Here is a 21,734-nt window from a genome sequence, read left to right on the forward strand (position 1 = left end):
CATTGAAAACATAAGAGTTCTGTGGGACATGCTCAGAAACTAGGCACGGTCTTGTTTGCAGTGAGATTTCGCTAGGATCCTGAAGTTCATGACGTCAGCAAGTTCCTGGGCAGACTCCATTTCACTTTAGGCTTCATTTCTGTGTGTTTTTAGTATGGTTCCTTTAAGTTGAAATCATACTTTTCTTGTTTTCTTTATATTACAATTAGCTAGTATTAAAAAAAAAAAAAAGACTGTAAATGAGTACTCTCTATAAAGGAATTAATTAATATGACCAGTCATAGTTGGTTTGACCAAGTTTTTAATAACTCATCTTTTGATTTGAATTAAAATATCATCACTCCATTACACATTCAATAGAGACAGCTGAAAAGTACAATTTCTCTGCAGGGCCTGCAATGAAGGATTTGCAGAATCCTGCAGGGAATCAAGGAACTCTTCATTACAGTTCATGGATTTGTAGGATTACTCTGCACTTTTCTGCTTTCTTCATTGAGAGCGGTCCCAAAATGTATCCTTGACTGTCCTGCAGGTAACTTCTTTCCCACTGGAAAAGTTACTATGTACAAATACTTTAATTAAAGTGACCTGGCAGTTGTGGAGGCCGACCTTTCTGCTCTTTTCTATTCTGTAAATGGAAGGTAGGCTTGACTGCGAAGCACTTTTCTCTGAACCAGTTCTGTTCACGTGTTGCCCAGGGCCCTTTTCTGCACGGCTGGGTTTCAGAAACCTTGTATTGTTATGTTTTAATATGCACTGGGGGCACAGTTTTTATCTGTTTAGTTAATTTCTCATTTTTTAATGGAAGGAAGTACCTTCCAGTACGTTTTAAACAGATACTGCCTTCAGATATATGCTAACGTCTTAATTTGCTGAGGTTGAGAGAAACATAATCCCTTCTATCTAACGGAGGCATGGGTAAAAATGTAAATGATTCTTGACTTTAGAATGCATTTTTTAAAAATGTATCGCTATAAAAACCATGCATGTGAAATGCATTTTTCTACTCACACTTGAATAAAATATGTCTGATGCTTAGAGTAGGAGCTAAGAAGGCCAAAGGCGCATGTTTGGTCTTTATTAAATTTAACATTAAGGCTGAGCAGTATTGAAAAAGTGAAACTTGTCTCCTTGACTCATTAGGGCCTCTTTTTCCCTCCACACTGTCCATTCCCTTACTCCCTTTTCCCCAGGCCCTGATTCTGTGTTTCATGATCACTTTGAACCAGTAGTTTTCTCCACGGTGCTGTCAGAAGGATCCTCCTAAAAATGCAGATCTATCCTGTGAATGTTCTGAGTGAGCTGAGCAGGCATTTAAAGAGGATGTGTTCACCACCACGGGGCTGGGAAGGGGAAAGCATTTGTCACCTGTCCACCCCGGCTACGAGAAGGGCTCCCCTTTATAACCCACGCAAAACTGGGTACCTTTCAGAGATCTCCTTATAGATGGCCCCTCATGCTCTTTAACCCTTCCATTTGGTGCAGCACATTTTGGCTTCTGCCTGCTTCCCTCGTGCCAGCTTCATCTCTCGCTGCACCTTCACACCCCTTCCCTCCAGCCAGAGTACACCGGATGTGGTTTTCAGGAAGAAGTGTGTGCTTTTGTGCACCTTCCTCCTCAGCACATGTGTGCCCCCTTGCCCTTTGGTCAGCTGCCCCCTCACCCTTGTCCTCTGAGACTCCAGCAAAGCTCTCATCCCCATCCCTGGGCCCAATCAGGTACCACTCCCTTGTGCTTTCCTCTGTTACAGCTCCCGAGGATGCAGGAAGACATTATAATTCATTTCTGTGTCCCCAGCTCCTTTCACTTAGTTTAACACACAGAAGACACTCAAGTATTTTTTGAATGAATAAATGAATGAACATGCTCCAATGCATGAGATGTGTTCCCCACGTGGTGTTGTTTCCATTGTAAAATAGAGATGCTTTCAAGTGTTGTTTGTTGAGAGTGATTGGAGGAAGAAGAGAGAGAATGAGAAACAACTCTCTTTCCAAATAAATATTCATTTGTTTTCTCCCATGAGTCCAAAGTTCCCTAGGCATTTCTTTAGGGTGTGTGGTCTGAAAGTGACAGACACTTTCCCCCTCTCAGGACATCCTTGCACTGATTAACATTTGCCCTCTCATTTAATAACCGTCTGTTCAGGTCAGAGGATTCACAGGGTGATAGCACAACAAAGAAAATAATGGTGTCACAGGTGGAGAGGGGAAGTTAAGAAATTGCAGCAACTTTTTGGCTAGAGCTTTCTCTTTCTCACATTGTTTGCTTTTCTAACTTAACGTTAAGAATAGAAAGCATTGCTTTTCAAATATAAATTGTCTAAGATTTACCTTGTACCTCTATTAGAGGAGGAAATTATTTCGTTTCATAGGCTTTCCCTACAGTACAATCAATCAGTATATTCATTTAAGTATGTGGAAACGTCAATAAAATATTTAATTATACAAAACCACTAATAGAGAATTGGCAGCCTAGGGCTGCTTTAAAATGTTCTATGGTTAGCTCCATTTTAAGACATGATATTCATTGCAGTTGTAAATTCATTCTGAAATGTGTTTTTAATATTATTTTTAAAAGAATATCTAAAATGTTCAGTAACTTCGTATACAGTGTTTAGAAAAAACCTGAACACAGAGGAGATTCTTTTGTCTCCTGACTAGTAACTAACATAGTAATGTCCTTTTTTATTATTCCTTGTATCATAAGATTCTAAAACTACACTGATGTTGTTAAAGTAATGTTAGTATTAGCAGCATTCATCATCCAGTACTTCGTGTTTTGCAGAACCACCATTTCAGTACAAAATTTCTGTCCATCTGGAAAGGTCTTATTGGATTTGTGAGGTCTTTTTGTTTTGCTTTTTGAGAAAATTGAAACATTTTCAGTTTGTTTCAGCAAAAATCAGTTAAGATTTTATTCTTCTTCAGATCACTTACCACATTGTCACACAATTATTTATTTCTCCATATATGCTCTCATTCATAATTTTTCTAACACATATTTTAGAATTAGGCTAAATTTATAAAATCTTTGTGAATTGTTGCCATATCAGTCTTACAATGAAACACGCTTTGTTTTACATATTTATATGGCATTTGAGGTGACTACAGCCCCTTTGTGAATTGTTAGATGCATGTTATGCCTGGGAACAAGAAAGTTCTTTTATTAAAGGACATATAATAACCAAAGTGCTTATAAAGCCATATGATAAATATTGAAGTCACAGTGAGGACAAAAAACAATCCTTCAGTTCAGTAGAGTGTGTGTGTGTGTGTGTGTGTGTGTGTGTACATACATCGTTTTTCTTGGGTTTTTCTTTCAGGTATAGACTTCAGACTGTGAAGTCCTTAGCTGGAGTGAGTCTTATGTTGCGGTTACTGTGGGCAAGTCTGAGATGGGATGACATGGCAGCCAAGGCTCCTCCAGGAGGAGGGACTACACGGACGGGTAGCGGTTTTTTATTTTCTAATTTAAGTTTAAAAGAGAAAAACCTCTTGACGGTTCACTTCATTTTAAGCATATCTGTTACTTATTAAAATATAGTGCTAGTATTTTAAAAACAAGGCTTTTGTCAAGTTTAGCGGCACATGCTATAAAATCCTGGGGGCCGGGCAGGGGGGTTTCACATTATAAGGGGAGTCACTAATGTGTGAACCAGTGTGAATTTTTAAAAGATATTTCTTACCGCACAGTATAAATCATTTAAATTGGGACATCTGGAACCCTGTGCTTGCTGCTGCTCTCCTAGGGTTTTTATTATTTTGACCGAATTTTGCCACCAGGAACTAAGCTGTCCCCAAACAGCATTTTGCTCAGTTTAGAAATTTTCAGTGAGGAAGAAACTCAGTATTGTTGCAGTCTAGTGATGGTCCTGCAGCTGTTCATTAAGCAAATGTTTCCAAAGGTTTAGTCTCTTTTTTAAAGTACCAGATGTTGTACCTTTTTATTCTCTGAATATTTTGGGTGGTTATTAATACTATGTGAATTAAATCACCATAGAAACATCTGAAACTGAAATCACAACAACAGAAATAATTAAGAGGCGAGATGTTGGTCCTTATGGCATTCGATCTGAATACTGTATCAGGAAAATCATCTGCCCCATTGGAGTTCCAGAAGCACCAAAAGGTAAGGAGTAGAAAGAATTCTATTCTTTTATTACTTACCTGTTAGCCATATCTTTTATGAATTGAAGTTTGATTATAATTGTTTCTTTAACTCTTTATTCAACTTTTGAAAAAAATACTTTTTCATCACAAACTATTCTGTTATTAAAATGATATTTAATTAATAAACATAGCAGAATTCCACTAGACACACAGTGATGCCTACAGTCACGGTACCAGGCAGAGGAAGGGTACAAATACCTCTTGTATCAGTAATTAAAGATATGGAGCAGTGGTTGACACCAGACCGTCAGCTCCAAGACTCAAGCCTTTGAGTCTGTCTGATTGTAGTCCTGGAACCTGCTGCAGAATCTGACACATAAGTGGTCAGTGAAGATTTGTTGACTCAAGCGTTCAAGCTATTGTGTAATACTTCAGTGCTCAGGGTAGAAGTAACCTAAGAGGCATAAAGAGTTACTCAGGAAACATTTGTAGACACCTACATGATAGGCCCTAGGTGGCAAATACATAGAAGAATGGGATCCAGCCCCTATTCTAAAGGAAGCAAAGAAAAGGTATGATAATTCTATACTTGAGAATCAAAACTATTAACACTAAAAAGAGTCCAGTAAGGTGTCCAGATTCAAGATATATAATTAGACAAAAATCCATAATTTTATTTTACATGTGTAGTAAAAATACCTAAGGGAACAACTATGAAGAAACGTGTAAAAAGAAAATGCTGTCTATAAATAGAAGCTTACTATTTTATAGAAGTTAATTGTCCCCAAATGGATAAATTTAATTTTTTGAATCTTGATTGAATCAACTCAAAAGCTCATCTTGGAGAATAAATGAGAATGGCTTTTTTGAAAAGAGTACCAATAAGGGGGTAGCTGTCCTAATAGATGATGAAATATTAGTATAATTAAAACAATGTTGTCCTGGAACAGGAATAGACAGCTCAGTTGATAGGCAAAGACACACAGATGGAAGAAGGCATTCCTGACCAGTCGTCAGTCTTGACTCCACAGCCATTGATGCAAACCACTGCTGTCTCCTTGAATCACTTTTCTTTTCTTGTATCACTTCATACAATCCAGGTCCTGCTGCTGTTTCAGTTTCCTTCTGTTGCTTGCCTGTGATTCTACTGCTTCCCTCTTTCCTGAACATATGGGAAGGTTCAATGCTTGTCTGTCCCTACTTTTTATTTTTAGAATCTTATCACTGGAGATTATATCTATTCTTAATAGTTTCCGATCCCTCCTTTACATTAGTAACTCTCCAGTCCCTCTTCTCAGTGCCCTGATAGAGAAATACAGATCGCCAGAGTTGTACATGTCAAGGACACCCAGCCCAGTTGGGAGGAACACGCTACGCTTCTTGAAGAAGGTTGTATCCATGTTGCGGTCTGAAGGATGAATTAGACACCAGTCAAATGAGGGGGAAGGAGGCTAGGAGTAGTGTTCCAGGCAGAGGGAACAGGCTGTGTAAAGGCTAATAGGACTTTTATATCAGGGGCCAGCAAACCATGAGCTTTGACCCACCATCTGCTTTTGTTAATAAAGTTTGATTGGAACACAGCCACACTTTCTCACTTATGTATTGCCTTTGGCTCCTTTTATGAGACAGAGTTGAGGAGTTGTAGCAGAGACCATCTGGCCTGCATAGTCTAAAGTATTTACCATCTGGCCCTTTAAGAGAATGTTTGCCAATCCCTGCTTTTCATGATATAAGAGAAGATGCCAGAAGTACTATAATTTAGAAGCTATATTGCTTAAAATACTCCGATTTCTTTTCCAAAGAAACACCTACGCCTCAGAGGAAAGGCCTTCGATCGAGTGCATTGCGGCCAAAGAGACCAGAAACGCCCAAGCAAACTGGCCCTGTTATTATTGAAACCTGGGTAGCAGAGGAAGAGTTGGAATTATGGGAGATCAGGGCGTTTGCTGAGAGGTAAGGAAATGGTTTATATGTGATCAGATGCTGAAGATTTTTATCACTTCAGAATTAAAGAATTACCCCTTTAATAGTTTATTCGGTATGTCCTAATTTTGCTCCACCTTTTGATTCTCTAGCTGTGTATCATTTACTAATGTCCTCTTTCTAATTTTTATGAGTTATTATCTACTTGTCAATTTTGAATTACCTTAATTTAGATGTTTTATTTTTAAATTGAAATAATTTTATACTTTTTGTATGATGTGAAACTTAACCAGATTTCACTTAATATTAGATGCCAGATGCCTAGTAGGATACAGGCATACTCACTTTATCGCGCTTTGCAAATACTGCGTTTTTTACAAGCTGAAGATTTGTGGCAACCCTGCATTGAGAAAGTCTATAGGCACCATTTCCTCAACAGCATTTGCTTACTTTGTGCCTCTGTGTCACATTTTGGTAGTTCTCACAGTATTTCAAAATTTTTCATTATTATTATATTTGTTATGATGATCTGTGATCAGTGATCTTTGATGTCACTACTACGACTCACTGAAAGCTCAGATGATTATTAGCATTTTTTAGCAATAAAGTATTTTTTAAATTAAGGTATGTACTTTTTTTTTTTTAGACATAATGTTAGTGCACACTTAGTAGACTACAGTATAGCGTAAACATCACTTTTATATGCACTGGGAAACCAAAAAAATCATGTGACTCGCTTTATTGCGACATTTGCTTTATTGCAGTGATCTGGAACCAAACCCACAATATCTATGAGGTATGCCTGTAGTTTCTGATAAATTCCTCCTTTCTTTCCCTGCAGAGTGGAGAAAGAAAAGGCACAAGCAGTTGAGCAACAGGCTAAGGTTAGTGAACAGAAGAAGGCAGAGGACTTCCAGGCCCAAATGGAGGCTCACCTCAAACAGCAGCGATCGGCTGCCCGGCAGGTGGGGGAGTTGGTACCAGTCCCACCTGGCAGCGCACTGACATTTTTAGCCAAATTCGTGCACACTAAAAGCACAGTAATTATATATTCATGTGGTTTTAGTTTTACGTGTATCTCATATATATCTTAATTTCAGTACTTGAAAATAGCTCTGTGGATATACCAAGGTTTGGTTTTGCAAAAAGTGTACATATTTGAAGAACAATGTGTGAAGTATAATTTCTCTTATTTATTATATTTATAATTCAAAGGGTCGTTTCTAAAGATAATTTTTTCCTGTAAAATTCCAATCTGTAAAATCTCTGTGGTCTATGAAAAAGTGAGTTATACTAAAAGTATAAGAGTTTGTTGTAATTGGTGGTCATCAAGCTACTGTGGCGTCTTAGTATTTCCATACTGTGATGTGTCATATGTGCCTGACTATTTAGGGACCCAAATAAAAGATAATTACCCCTTCATTCTAATAAGAAGATACTATGAAAGTTTTTAGCCAAACTTGAATATATAAACTTTCAGGATATAGATAAAATAGAAATAGATAAAATAGGTATCATTAACTTAGTTACACATAACTTACTTAAAAATTACATATTACATAAATAAATCAGACTCATTTCCTCATGTTTTACCTTTTTCCTCATATTTTATAAAATATTTTTTCAAGTTCTTGTATCTTTTACAGTGGTTTACTCTAGGTCATCTTCACTTAGATCAAAGTTTGAGATAACAGCACTTCTGGATTTTGTCATGTCTATCTCTCCACTCACAGAAAGACTGGCTAGTTGTTTTGTTTTTCATTTTATGGATGTGTTTTGTCATCTCTACGATGTAACCCAAGGTATTACTTTTTGGGAGGGGCCAGGGGGTCAATTTCTTTAATTTGATAATAAGCTTTTCTCTGGCTGTTGAAAGTCAGAACCTGAACTTGGTGATGTATTACCTCTCTAAGTCCCCCAAGAACATTGTATTCTTTGCTTTTCCTATGTGTGTCAGTTTCTGAGGTGATGGACATCCACCTGTATATAGCTTAATCGAACAGAGCAGTATATACTTAATCTATATATTACTTCAAAATTTTTATTTAAAATATCTTTCTTGAAACAAGTCAATCTTCATTTTAATATGTTTTCCAAATTTAGCAATGAAGATGATCAAAACTTGTTTTTTCCATGCAAAAATTGAGAAATAATGACAGCTAGAGTTTAATGACAAACTTGCCATTTTGAACATGTGTGCAAACCCAGCAGATTTTGTGGACATGTCAAACCTGTGATATTTTTTCCCCCTGTAATTTTTTATACAATTTTTAAAGGTTATACTCCATTTACAGTTATTACAAAATATTGGCTATATTTCCCATAGTCAGCATTTCCAATTTTTGAAGGCATAGCCCCAGAAAATAACTATGTGTTTAGTTGTTTTGGTTTTTTTGCCTCCTTTTTTTTTAACTGATTCAATTGGATGACATGTCTAAGAATCCAAAACTAAGCTCCTTTTCTTCTTCTTTTTTTTTAATATAAATTTATTTGTTTATTTATTTATTTATTTTTGGCTGCATTGGGTCTTAGCTGCTGCTTGCAGGTTTTCTCTAATTGTGGCAAGTGGGGGCTACTGTTCGTTGCAGTGTGTGGGCTTCTCCTTGCATTAGCTTCTCTTGTTGCGGAGCACGAGCTTCAGTAGTTGTGGCTTGTGGGCTCTAGGGTGCAGGCTCAGTAGTTGTGGTGCACGGGCTTAGTTGCTCCGCAGCATGTGGGATCTTCCCAGACCAGGGCTCGAACCCATGTCCCCTGCATTGGCAGGCGGATTCTCAACCACTGCACCACCAGGGAAGCCCGCCTTTTCTTCTGAGGAATGAGAAATTATGTAAAATACCTCACATTATTTTAAGGCATAGAGGACATATACAAAAGTAACAGTAAAAAGACTAGGTATGCTGTCTTTGGTGAGCAGTTTTTGATGGCAAGAAATAGTTCAGCATTGGAATTTGATTTTTGTACACAGCTCAGCTCCAGCATTTACTAGCTCTGTGACCTTGGGCTAGTTTTACAACCTCTCTAAGTCTCAGTTTCCTCATCTTTAAATCACAGTACCAGCAACTTTATTGGGTTGGTCCAAGCATTAAATAAGATAATGAAGGGTAAAGGGTTTGCCACCAGGTTTGTTGTCAATGCCAGCTGTAGTTTTTTTTTTTTTTTTTTAACATCTTTATTGGAGTATAACTGCTTTACAATGGTGTGTTAGTTTCTGCTTTATAACAAAGTGAACCGGCTATACATATACATATATCCCCAAATCTCCTCCCTCTTGCATCTCCCTCCCACCCTCCCTATCCCACCCCTCTAGGTGGTTACAAAGCACTGAGCTGATCTCCCTGTGTTATGTGGCTGCTTCCCACTAGCCATCTGTTTTACATTTGGTAGTGTATATATGTCCATGCCACTCTCTCACTTCGTCCCAGCTTGCCCTTCCCCCTCCCCGTGTCCTCAAGTCCATTCTCTACATCTGCATCTTTATTCCTGTCCTGCCCCTAGGTTCTTCAGAACCGGGAAAACTGGACAGCTACATGTAAAAGAATGAAATTAGAACACTCCATAACACCATACACAAAAATAAACTCAAAATGGATTAAAGACCTAAATGTAAGGCCAGACACTGTAAAACTCTTAGAGGAAAACATAGGCAGAACACTCTGTGACATAAATCACAGCAAGATCCTTTTTGACCCACCTCCTAGAGAAATGGAAATAAAAGCAAAAATAAACAAATGGGACCTAATGAAACTTAAAAGCTTTTGCACAGCAAGGAAACCATAAACAAGATGAAAAGACAACCCTCAGAATGGGAGAAAATATTTGCAAACGAAGCAAGTGACAAAGGATTAATCTCCAAAATTTACAAGCAGCTCATGCAGCTCAATATCAAAAAAATAAACAACCCAATCCAAAAATGGGCAGAAGACCTAAATAGACATTTCTCCAAAGAAGATATATAGATTGCCAACAAACATATGAAAGGATGCTCAACGTCACTAATCATTAGAGAAATGCAAATCAAAACTGCAATGAGGTATCACCTCACACCGGTCAGAATGGCCATCATCAAAAAATCTACAAACAATAAATGCTGAAGAGGGTGTGGAGAAAAACCCTCTTGCACTGTTGGTGGGAATGTAAATTGATACAGCCACTATGGAGAACAGTATGGAGGTTCCTTAAAAAACTAAAAATAGAACTACCATACGACCCAGCAATCCCACTACTGGGCATACCCTGAGGAAACCATAATTCAAAAAGATCAAGTTGTAGTTTTTACATGTGTAAACTTAAACTGTCATGTTGATAAGCTGTCAGGAAAAGGCAGCAGTCTCTGGGAAAAGAAACACAAATTGTCTTTAATAACACTATAGTCTGAAAGATCCGATTATACCGTTCTGTATAAAATAGTCTAAAGGATTTTTCTGTAAAAATACTTGAACTGAAAAATATAAGTCTAGAAAAGTTGTTTATTATTTTCAGCTTGTTTGATTGCAGGTTTGCCAACTTGAATAGTGATATTTAAATATTGACATGTTCTTTATGATTGGATAAATTAACATTACAGGTCCCATCATTTGCTGTCTGTCTGTTCTAAACCCCACCGCTGAATCACAAGGTATCCCTGTCTCCAGTAAGATCACCCACGTCTCTTGCACTTTCAGTCTGAAAGCTTGGACCTTTGCACAGACTGGAAAAACTTGATCATTTCAAATTTTTGTTACCAAAAACTTACTGCTTTTAATAAAGTATATGTGATTTAGAGTCATAAAAAGTGTTGCCTCCCTCAAGAAATTAAATTCAAGTGTAAATTTGTATGGGCATATTTTCAGAAGTTAAATATTTTAGAAATTTGGTGCAGTTTCTTAGATTGAGAGGAATTGTGGCTGGACTTCATGCAGATTGGTGTTTTTATTTGGAACGATTTTGGTTCATGATTTCTCTCCCTGACTTTTCTAGAAACGATTGGAACAGCAGAAGCCTACAGTAATTGCAGCTTCCACTACTTCCCCAACAAACAGTACAACTAGTACCATCTCTCCAGCACAGAAAGTTATGGTGGCCCCCATAAGTGGCTCAGTTACAGCTGGCACTAAAATGGTACTAACTACTAAAGTTGGATCTCCAGCTACAGTAACATTCCAGCAGAACAAGAACTTTCATCAGACCTTTGCTACCTGGGTTAAGCAAGGCCAGTCAAATTCAGGTACACAACTGTGATTAAATAAAAGATTGCTTTCATTCAAGAAAAAGAAATTTCAGTCCTTTACCTACTGAAATGAAATGTTTCTTTAGAAAATTATTTTTCTTCTGCAGCTGATTGAGCAAACAAACTGTTAACAGTAGGTTTGTTACAGATAATATTCATAATATTACATTAGCGAAACTCCTCTCTTATACATTATTTCACTTTCAACATTTACATGGTTCACTTACTTTGAGTGGAGAGGAATGTTTTTCTTAAAAATACAAAATGAGCCACATTTCATGCATTGGTGCCTTCCTAGAAGTCACTACGTTGCTGGTTATTTTAAATCTGAAGCTTATTAAATGTCTTATACCCCATTAGCCACCAGCACAGCTGCCACATCTGCTACAACCATTGCCAGCACAGGTCAGACGTTCCAAATTACAGGCAATCCAGTCACTATGGCAGGAAAAGTAATTACCAAACTGCCACTTCCTGCAAACAGCAAGATTGTCGCTGTAAATGTGCCAGCAACGCAAGGAGGTAAGGGAAATGTGAAGAGTTTTAATTCACATTTGCCAGATCATACTGTTACCATTATTTTTCATTTCCTTTTCACTGATTTCAGTCTTCGGATCTCACATTTTATGTAGCCCACTATAAACCCCCGCCACACCTTGTTTCTCCTCAGGAACCAAGCAATACCTGATGTTTTATGAAAGGGGCAGTTATCAATTACTTCTTCATCTTTTTTTCAAGGCGTTGTTCAAGTACAGCAGAAAGTCCTGGGTATCATTCCATCCAGTACAGGTACAAGTCAGCAAACCTTTACTTCATTCCAGCCCAGGACAGCAACAGTCACAATTAGGCCCAATACCTCAAGCTCTGGAGGAACTACAAGCACTTCCCAAGTAAGAGTTCTTTACAGGTTTATTTGGTGTTAACCACATTGGTTGAAGTTTTTAGAATGGCCTCTTCCAGGATTAATCCAACTTCTAGTTTTTCTTCACCTTTTACTTAATCTGTGACAAAGTATTGATTTTTTAAAAAAATCTGTTACTTATATTTCAAGTGAACTGTTAATTTTTAACATTTAGTTAATAGCGCATTAGTATAGTTTATGAATCATAAGAATTGCTTTCCAGGATTTTACGAAGAAAATGTCTTTATTGAAAACAATGGGCAACACTGGATCACCCAGGAAAACGACATGCTCTGCAGCTAAGAAGTAGAGTGAAAACATAATCCACAGCATTAACTTGTCTATCAGCTGATATGCACACATATTATATACATCATTTCTTTGGCACTAGTATTATGGAAAAAGTTTAATGTTTTGCAGACTTGAGAATGTTCTAAACCTAACACTGAAAATAATATGCTGTGTAGTCTCTCCTTTAAATTATGAAAGAACTTCTGGTCTCTGATCTTGCACCTGTGTTCTCTGGGTTACAGATAAGGATTGGAGCTCAGGGAAAATAGGGCTCATCATTTTCCTGTGAGCAACTGTGGTGGTTATAGGGCAGAGCTTTCTTGGGTCTTGTATCCTTCCTTTTAGTCTGTAGGCTATTCTTGGTGTCAGTGACAAGGAGTTTCATGCGATCTCATTTAAATTACATTTTCTCCCCTCAAAGTTCTATCTTTATTCTGATGCTTAATATAATTTAATATGTAATGTCCAAGAGCCTCTGTAATTTCTGTAGACATGTTTATCAATATAGAATGTTTAAGGATCTCTGTTCTAAGTCCATTATGCTTTAGTCTTTTAAAAACATTTTAATTCATTGTCCTTTGTGTTATTTGTAGGTAATCACAGGGCCTCAGATCCGCCCTGGTATGACGGTGATTAGAACACCACTCCAACAGTCAACACTAGGAAAGGCAATTATTCGAACACCTGTGATGGTACAGCCAGGTATTCACCCATCCAGTATTATCATTTTACATCTAAAGAGTCAGTCTAGGAAATCTATAATATTCTGTATTTGGCACTCTACATACTGGAAAATACCAATATGAATTGAGATTCTGAAGCATACTAAATTTCTGATTCATCATGGGACACACCCATAGATTTTATTTCATTTTTGGCATTGTCAATAAGAGAAAAGCAGGTCCAAGTATGCTTGTTAAAAATGTTCTTAAAACCTCTAGTAAATGGGATATATACATTCAGATCATTGGAGTAAAGAGAATAAGTAAAGAAAACAGTCTGTGTGGCAAAAGATAAAATCAAGGAAATGGCTAAGAAGCATTTAAATGGAAAGCATAAAACCAGATTACAAAGGCAGTGCCTGCCCTTTTTAATGTAAATAAGTTAAAGCTCCCATATTAAAAGTTGAAGCCTGTAAAGATGGAGTGAAAAAAGAAATCGAACTGTGCATTTATGAGAAACATACCTAAAAGCAAATTACCACAGAAGGTAAAACATAAAAAATAAAAAGATGGTCAAAGACACATGAAATAAAGGACAAAAAAAAGAAAGAAGGAAGGGAGAGGCGGAGGGAAGACATGCATAATCCTACTAATATTGAACAGAGTCGAATTCAGTATTTTAAAGAAACAATAACTAGGACAAAGAAAGTCACTTTATATTGGCTTAAAGATATAGATTGCAGTGAAGGTGCAATCTTGGGTCTTTAAATAAGATGTCTTTGAAGTGTATAAAGCAAAAACTATTTGAAATCAAGGAGGGATTAACAGAAGCATAGTAGACCAGAAACAGACTGTATCAGCTTTTGTACCTTTAGGAATACACATTAGTTTTAAATATTTATGAGCTATTTGTATGAAAATGGTCTTACAATGAGCCACAGGTAAAACCTTGATGAATTCCAAAAAGTAGAACGTGTATAGGCTACATTTTTTGTAGTAAAGCTAGAAATTAATATTAAGGTATTATACTAAGAACCTTTACTTGCTTGGAATTTAAAAACGTTATGTTCTCCAAAGTAACTTTTATGTTAAAGAAACATCAACTGTGTCATTACAAACAGATTGTCAAGTAGCAGCTAAGCCAGGCTGCAAAGCTGAACTGAGAGGCAAATTCATTCATTCAACAAATATTTTTGAGCACCTACTCTAGGCAGTTGAAACACATTGGTGAACAAAATAGACCAAAAAAAACCCATATTAAATCTTAACCAGAAGTTAGAAAAATATATAAAACAAGTCTTAAATGAAAACAGGAAGAAGGAAGTAAAGTACAAGTAATGATTGTAAGACAGAAAAGGCAAATATTAAACCTTTTTTTTTTTGCAAGTCTAATCTTGAGAAAAGGGAACAAAATGCTAGTTTAGAAAAAGTAGAAATGAGAAAGTGCAATGAAAATAGAAGGAACTAAATCTGTTTGAATAACAAGGCGTAATTATATACTGTGCTTGTAAATGTCAAGTCTTAATGACTCACATCAAGGAAAGAAATTTGGAAAGTTGCCATAGTATTACCTACAAAAAAGAATTCCAGACCTCATGGTTTTATGGGTAAAATTCTTTGAAATGGTTAGGAAACAATTTCCTTCTTATAAAAAATAGTTGCAGGCCATAAGGGGAAAGGGGTAGATAAATTCTTTCCCATTCATTTTACAAATTTAGCATAATTCTAATATGAAACCTAGCATAGTATTTTTTTTAAAGGAAATATCCTAATGCCTAAGCAAAATTTACCCCAGAGAAGAAAGTATGATTCCTTATTTCAGTTAATATTACAGAGACAATTGATAAAATTCAGTATCTATTCATGTTTAAAAATAGCTGTCAGTTAGGCAGCCAACTAAAAGGAAAGATAAAACTAATGTAAAGAAGAAGAAAAGTTTATGGATGATAAATGGTAATATACTTAGACTTGCATATGTGAATATATAGCTTCACATATGAGTGTGTCTGGTGTGTCGTATGAAAAGCAAGGTGGCCAGTGAGGCTGGTGGGGCCCAGTAAAGACAGTAAGAGTCTTAGGAGTTGTGGTCAGAGAGGTAGAGGGTGGATGGATGTGTGTAGTGTGTGTCTGAGTGTGTGTAGGTCAGCTTATCCCTATTCCTACCACCATGCTAGCCTTTCCCAAAGTTGAACACTTCCAGGTTATAATAAAAAGTGTTTTAATTTTTGAATTTGTATTTTGATGATGATCTAAACATAAATGAACATGTACCTATTGGGGATCATCTGATTGACCATCATATAATCAGTCAATACCAGCCCTTTTATCCATCTGTGTTTATGATGACACCATATCAGTACAAGGTGATATAAGGATGTATGTATACATATATAGCTGATTTACTTTGTTGTACAGCAGAAACTAACACATTGAAAAGCAATTATAGTCCAATAAAGATGGAAAAAAGAAAATACAAGGTGATAAACGAAAGTAACTTTTCATTAACTATTCCTCAAACTGCAGTACAAGGACAGAGTGTTGGGGTCCAGAAGTTCTCAAATTCAAGCACTTGTCTATATATACTGAACTGTTTTTTGATTCATCTTGAAGAATAAGTGGACAACAATAACCAAGTAAAGTTTAGAAGAAAGAGTAATGATGAAAAACTTACACTGCCAGTTTCTATAGCATGTTTACAAGCCCCCAGAATTTAGGAGCATGATACCAAAGGAAAGTAGACCAACTGAAGTAATGCAGACACTGTGATGCTATCATACTATTTCTGATTGCTGGAATGTGATACTTTAGTGATAGGGTTGGCAAGGGTTCAGTGAAATGGGCACCCAATGGTGATGGGAGTATGAATGGGTATAACCTTTCTAAATTCCATTTAGTACTATGTTCCTGCTATGAATCCAGTAATTTTGGGAGGAGTTTATTCTAAGGAATAATTAGAAGCACATAAAAATTTATAAGCAGGGATTTCACCAGGGTGTTATTTAAAAAAAGAAAAAGGGAAAGTGTTCTAAATGTCAAAATAGGTTTAATTATATACATAATGCAATAATATTAGGCACGAGTCATTAAAAGAAATATACACAGAAATATATATGTAGACATATGAAGAAAAACAGGAAGTGAATACAAAATTTCAGAAATATAATATTATGTACTAATTAATAATGAATTCAGATTTTGTAAGTGTAAAATTAGCTGCCAAATAATTACCACCTGCTTTTTCTTCTAGTTTCATCAGGTTAAATGAGAAACAGAAGTTTTTAGAAGACTATAGAGCCATTTCAGTTAAACTTCATTCATTCTATAGATGTTTATTCAACAGTAACTGTGGAAGCATTTGTTGAGCACCTTGCTCTAGTATTGAGGATTACAGGGGTTCTTGCCCTCTTGGTTCTCCCAAACTAAGTTGCAGATAGCTATAAGAAAAACTCATTTATAAATATAATTGGCCCAGAATATTCCAGATTCTATATGTTTTGTTTAAAAATCACATGAATTAATTATATATTAGATTATTATCTTTTCATTTATATTCCTAAGGAAAGGCAGCCTAATGGCACATTTTACATAGGCTCTTCCATCTTCCCTATTGTCATTTTGGCTTTAGATTCATAGGAAGAGCATTATTATTATTATTATTATTTTTTTGACTACTGCAGAGAGCAGGAATGGGGGAGTGGTTGTTAGTGAGCTGAGTGAAAACAGCCTCGCTGACAACCAGGTGGGTCCTTTGGGTGTGGATATATGACTGAATGCATCAGTCTGTCAGCATCCCTTAAGTCTGTTTGAAAATTGAGAAGAATACATTCATCTGAAGTGTTGAATGACATTTCAATGCAGAGTATTGCTTAGGGCATAGGAGCATTCTAATGTTTTGCTCTTTACATAGGTACTCCTCAACAGGTGGTGACGCAGATCATCAGAGGGCAGCCTGTTTCCACTGCGATCTCTGCCCCTAGTACAGTTTCCTCAACACCTGCACAGAAAGGATTAACTTCAGGAGCACCCACTGCAAGTCTACAGTCTTCAACCTCACAGCCCCCTCGCCCCCAACAAGGACAGGTGAAGCTTACCATGGCTCAACTCACCCAGTTAACACAGGGCCACGTAAGTAATGTGACTTCCATTTTAACTTTACAAGTGATCTTACTTACTCTTGCTGTAAGCTTTAAAACATGTACTTATCTTTGGATGTTTAAAAATGTACTTACTTTTTTAAATGGCTGGTTCCTAGAGTCAAACAAAAATACTTTTTTTTTTTTTTTTAATAAATTTGTTTTATTTATTTCTTTTTGGCTGTGTTGGTTCTTCGTTGCTGCACGCGGGCTTTCTCTAGTTGTGGCGAGCGGGGGCTACTCTTCATTGAGGTGCATGGGCTTCTCATTGCAGTGGCTTCTCTTGTTGTGGAGCACGGGCTCTAGGTGTGTGGGCTTCAGTAGTTGTGGCACACGGGCTCAGTAGTTGTGGCTCGCGGGCTCTAGGGCGCACGCTCGGTAGTTGTGGTGCACGGGCTTAGTTGCTCCGCAGCATGTGGGATCTTCCGGGACCAGGCCTCGAACCCGTGTCCCCTGCATTGGCAAGTGGATTCTTAACCACTGCACCACTAGGGAGGCCCCCAAAATACTTCTTAAGGGCAGGGTATAATAACCTTCAACTAGGGACTTCCTAGTTGAGGAAGCAACAAAGACCCAATGTAGCAACAAAGACCCAATGCAGCCAAAATAAATAAATAAATAAATTTATTAAAAAAAAAAATTAGTTAACCAGTTTGCTTGGGATAAATAAAATTTGAGTACATTAAGCTGTTTTCTTGCCACACTCAATATTATTATCAGTTCTTCCAATAGTAATCAATAGATTGAATGCAGTTCCCATCAAAATCCTGAAAGAGATGTTTTGAAACCTGACAAGCTGATTTTTAAAATTTATATGGAAGTTCAAAGGATCAAGAATAACTGTAACACTTTTGAAGAAAAGGAGGATTTGCCCTATATGGTAGCCTGATAACAAAACTTATTATGGTGTTTCACTAATTAATATAGTCAGGTACAGACACAAGGATAGATAGACCAGTAGATACAGAACAGTAGAAAGGGACCCATGTGTATGTGTGGACACTTGTTATATGACATGGGTGGCATTGCAGATAATTGAAAGGACAGACTTTTCAATAAAGGGTCCTGGGTCAGTTGAGTATATATGGCAAACCATGAACTTAGACCACTACCTCACTCATAAACTCAGTTCCAGGAAGATAAAAGTCCTGACTGTGAAAGGTAAAACTGTAATACTTTCAGAAGGTAGGAAAGGCTTTCTTTTTTTTTTTTTTAATTTATTTATTTTATTTATTTTATTCTTGACTGCGTTGGGTGTTTGTTGCTGCACGTGGGCTTTCTCTAGTTGTGGCGAGCGGGGCCACTCTTTGTTGCGGTGCACGGGCTTCTCATTGCAGTGGCTTCTCTTGTTGTGGAGCACGGGCTCTAGGCATGCGGGCTTCAGTAGTTGTGACTCACAGGCTCATTAGTTGTGGCACACGGGCTTAGTTGCTCTGTGGCATGTGAGATCTTCCCGGACCAGGGCTCGAACCCATGTCCCCTGCATTGGCAGGTGGATTCTTAACCACTGCACCACCAGGGAAGCCCAGGAAAGGCTTTCTTAAAGACAGAAAATACTAGCCATAAAGGAAAAGATTTATAAATTCAACAACCTTAGAAATAAGAACTTCAGTTCATCAAACACTATAAAAGAGTGAAAAGAATGAGGGAAGGTATAAATACAACCAGCCAAGGACTATTCTGCAGAATACATGAAGAATTACTACTACAAATTAAGAAGGAAAAAAATCCAGATAGCTCAGTAGGAAAAAAGAGCAAACAAACTTGTTGAGAAAAGAGGAAATCTAAACGTCCATAAATCCAAAAAACTGCTGAATTTTGTTAGTAATGAGGGAAATGCATATTAAAACCATGTATCTAAGAGATTGGTTTAAACTAAAATGTCAGACAAAATCAAGAGACGGCAAAGACATGGAGGAGAATGAACTCTCATACACACCTGGTAGTAGTATAAATTGGTTTAGCCACCTTGGAAAACTGTAGACACTGTGTAGCAAAGTTGAAGGCACATGCCCCACGTCACAGTAGTTCTCCTTCTAGGTGTGTTTCCTGGGGAAGTTCTTGTTCATCTGAGCACCAGGATGATGGACATGAATATATACAGCAGCGTTGTTCATAAGAGTCAAAAACTGGGAACAACCCAAATGTCAATCTGCAGTCAATTAGATAAATAAGTTGCCTTCCTACAGCAATGGAAATGAACAAACTGCAGACACATAGAACTACATTGCTGAGCTAAATAAAAAAGCAAGTAACAAACAGAATTACATTGTGATCTATTTGCATAAGAGTCAGAAACAGGCAAAACTAGCTACATGTGTAGGGTTATGGGCCTGCTGTGTTGCCTACCTGGAAGGGACACCATCTGAATCCTTCCTGAATGGTGCTCCTGAAGTTGTGAGTCTGTGGCCCTTAGAGAGCTATACCTAAGTGGTCACACTATGAAGAACTGCAGTTATTGTAACAGTGAGAGTAGTGCTTACCTCTAGGGCAAAGGAGGGGAATTAAGATCAGAGCAGGTCACATGGGGGCCTTCTTGGATACTGGCAGTGATGACCTGATGATGCTGGTTTTATAGACGTTCACTTTATAATTACTCTTTAAACTATACTTGGTGTTTTATGTAGTTTTGACTGTGCACAGAAATGTTTTAGAAAAGCAACAGTGAATAAGGCAGGGGTCCTCGACCGGTTTGCGGCCTGTTCGGAGCCAGGCCACACGGCAGGAGGTGAGCGGTGGGCGAGCGAGCGAAGCTTCATCTGCCGCCCCCCATCGCTCCCCATCCCTCGCATTCCCGCCTGAACCATCACCCACCCACCCACCCACCCCCACCCCGTCCGTGGAAAAATTGTCTTCCACGGAACCAGTCCCTGGTGCCCAAAAGGTTGGGGACCGCTGTAGTAAGGGACTCCTGAGTAAAGTGCATGGAGGCCTGAAGCTTAGCATCAGTGTAGGAACTTTGTAGCATCAGTTTTGGCTGTTGGGAACTTAGGGTGGCTTGTTTTTCCGTTTGCTCAGTTTTGGCTGTTGGGAACTTAGGGTGGCTTGTTTTTACGTTTGCTCAGTTTTGGCTGTTGGGAACTTAGGGTGGCTTGTTTTTACGTTTGCTTTCTACTTCTCCACCACGTTCCTGATAGTTGAGGATTAAGAAGTCTTGGACAGAAGAGGCAGTGCAGATGGAGTTTTTAGTTCCTAGTCCCCATTTGGATGACTACTCAGACATTAGTGACCTTCCTCACCTGGCATTTGCATTCCATGTGTAGAACCCTAAGCTTTCTATACGTTGGCACACACCAACACACTCCATAGGTCATTTGGTACATAGTGAAAAAACTGAAACTAGGAGACCTGGGCTTCTCATTATATCTCACCTTGAACTTGCTCTCTCACTCTGGGTAAGAGACTTGAACTTTCTAACTTGAGTTTCCTAATTGGTAGGAAGAGTGGAGTAATATTTTCTCTCCCTAATCCACAAAGTCACAAGTCTATTGTGAGAATCAAATGAGGCATGTCTAAAGTATGTCTAAAGATGCTTTGAAAGTTATAAAATAATATGAATATAAATGAGGTGATTTAAAATCAGAATTTTGTGCAGACCTTAGTTATTCACTTCACGCCCTTATTTTATAGATTGGGAAATTTAGATCCAGAGGAGCGATGTTACTTATAGACAGATAACCTGGCTGTCCACTTGGAGAACTCGGACTGGAACTCTGGATTGTTAGTCCATGTTTTTTCCACTAAACAGCATCAATCTTTTAAAATAAATATTCTTATTTTAGCTTATCTGAATTTTTCTTGGTACCATTCCACAGACATTCAAATACATAGGTTCATTATTTTAAAGGATCTGTTCAACATAAAAATGGTATACTTGCAGATCGATGCTTTGAACACTGTTTACATGTTGTGTGTTTTTCCATAGGGTGGCAATCAAGGTTTGACAGTAGTGATTCAAGGACAAGGCCAAACTACTGGACAATTGCAGTTGATACCTCAAGGGGTGACTATACTTCCCGGTCCAGGACAGCAGCTGATGCAAGCCGCGATGCCAAACGGTACCGTGCAGCGGTTCCTCTTCACCCCACTGGCAACAACGGCCACGGCAACCAGCACCACCACCACCACTGTTTCCACTACAGCAGCAGGTAGAACCTGGGCTTCTCGGAAATGCTGCATGTTAGTGTCACGGGTTGCTGGGTGGCAGAGGGGGCCAGAGGACCGGTATTTATCTTTGGGAGGACGTGCCTCAAGCTGGTGAGTGTCACAGCTGACTGGTCAGCCTCACAAGAGCTTGACCAGATCTCTTGCTCTGACAGCCTCCCTGTCACCACCACCCCCCGTTAAAAACTGCAGAAAGTGGGGGGTTGGCACAAAATAGTAAAGTATCGTGGTGACTGTGCCCACTCCTAACTCCTCACCAAGCCTGTAGGAGCTGATTGAGTGATGATGTGCTCTCAGGGCAGGTGGGTATTTCCAGCTCATAACCTACGATTGGGAGCTTCAGG

The 21,734-nt window shown here is 38.0% G+C and overlaps 1 protein-coding gene and 1 long non-coding RNA gene across 19 annotated transcripts in view; one reads left to right on the top strand and one right to left on the bottom strand.

Moving 5' to 3' along the window:
- The window catches only part of LOC309619052, a 373,591-nt gene that overhangs the window by 149,918 nt on the left and 201,939 nt on the right, over positions 1-21,734 (bottom strand). The window lies entirely within an intron of this gene.
- Positions 1-21,734, top strand: part of BPTF (bromodomain PHD finger transcription factor) — a 140,058-nt gene that overhangs the window by 93,046 nt on the left and 25,278 nt on the right. For 11 of the 18 annotated variants that reach the window (XM_082373654.1, XM_082373660.1, XM_082373657.1 and 8 more), the window contains 10 exons: positions 3,324-3,448; positions 4,001-4,129; positions 5,913-6,063; positions 6,875-6,998; positions 10,990-11,236; positions 11,600-11,761; positions 11,978-12,129; positions 13,025-13,133; positions 17,001-17,218; positions 21,152-21,374. In XM_082373654.1, the coding sequence (XP_082229780.1) occupies positions 3,324-3,448; positions 4,001-4,129; positions 5,913-6,063; positions 6,875-6,998; positions 10,990-11,236; positions 11,600-11,761; positions 11,978-12,129; positions 13,025-13,133; positions 17,001-17,218; positions 21,152-21,374 (1,640 nt within the window). The remainder of the gene's footprint in view (positions 1-3,323; positions 3,449-4,000; positions 4,130-5,912; positions 6,064-6,874; positions 6,999-10,989; positions 11,237-11,599; positions 11,762-11,977; positions 12,130-13,024; positions 13,134-17,000; positions 17,219-21,151; positions 21,375-21,734) is intronic. The other 7 variants (XM_082373648.1, XM_082373653.1, XM_082373652.1 and 4 more) reach the window with 3 other exon arrangements.

The sequence above is a fragment of the Balaenoptera borealis genome, assembly GCF_965194805.1.
Source record: "Balaenoptera borealis genome assembly, chromosome: 20".
NCBI classification, from domain to species: Eukaryota; Metazoa; Chordata; class Mammalia; order Artiodactyla; family Balaenopteridae; genus Balaenoptera; species Balaenoptera borealis.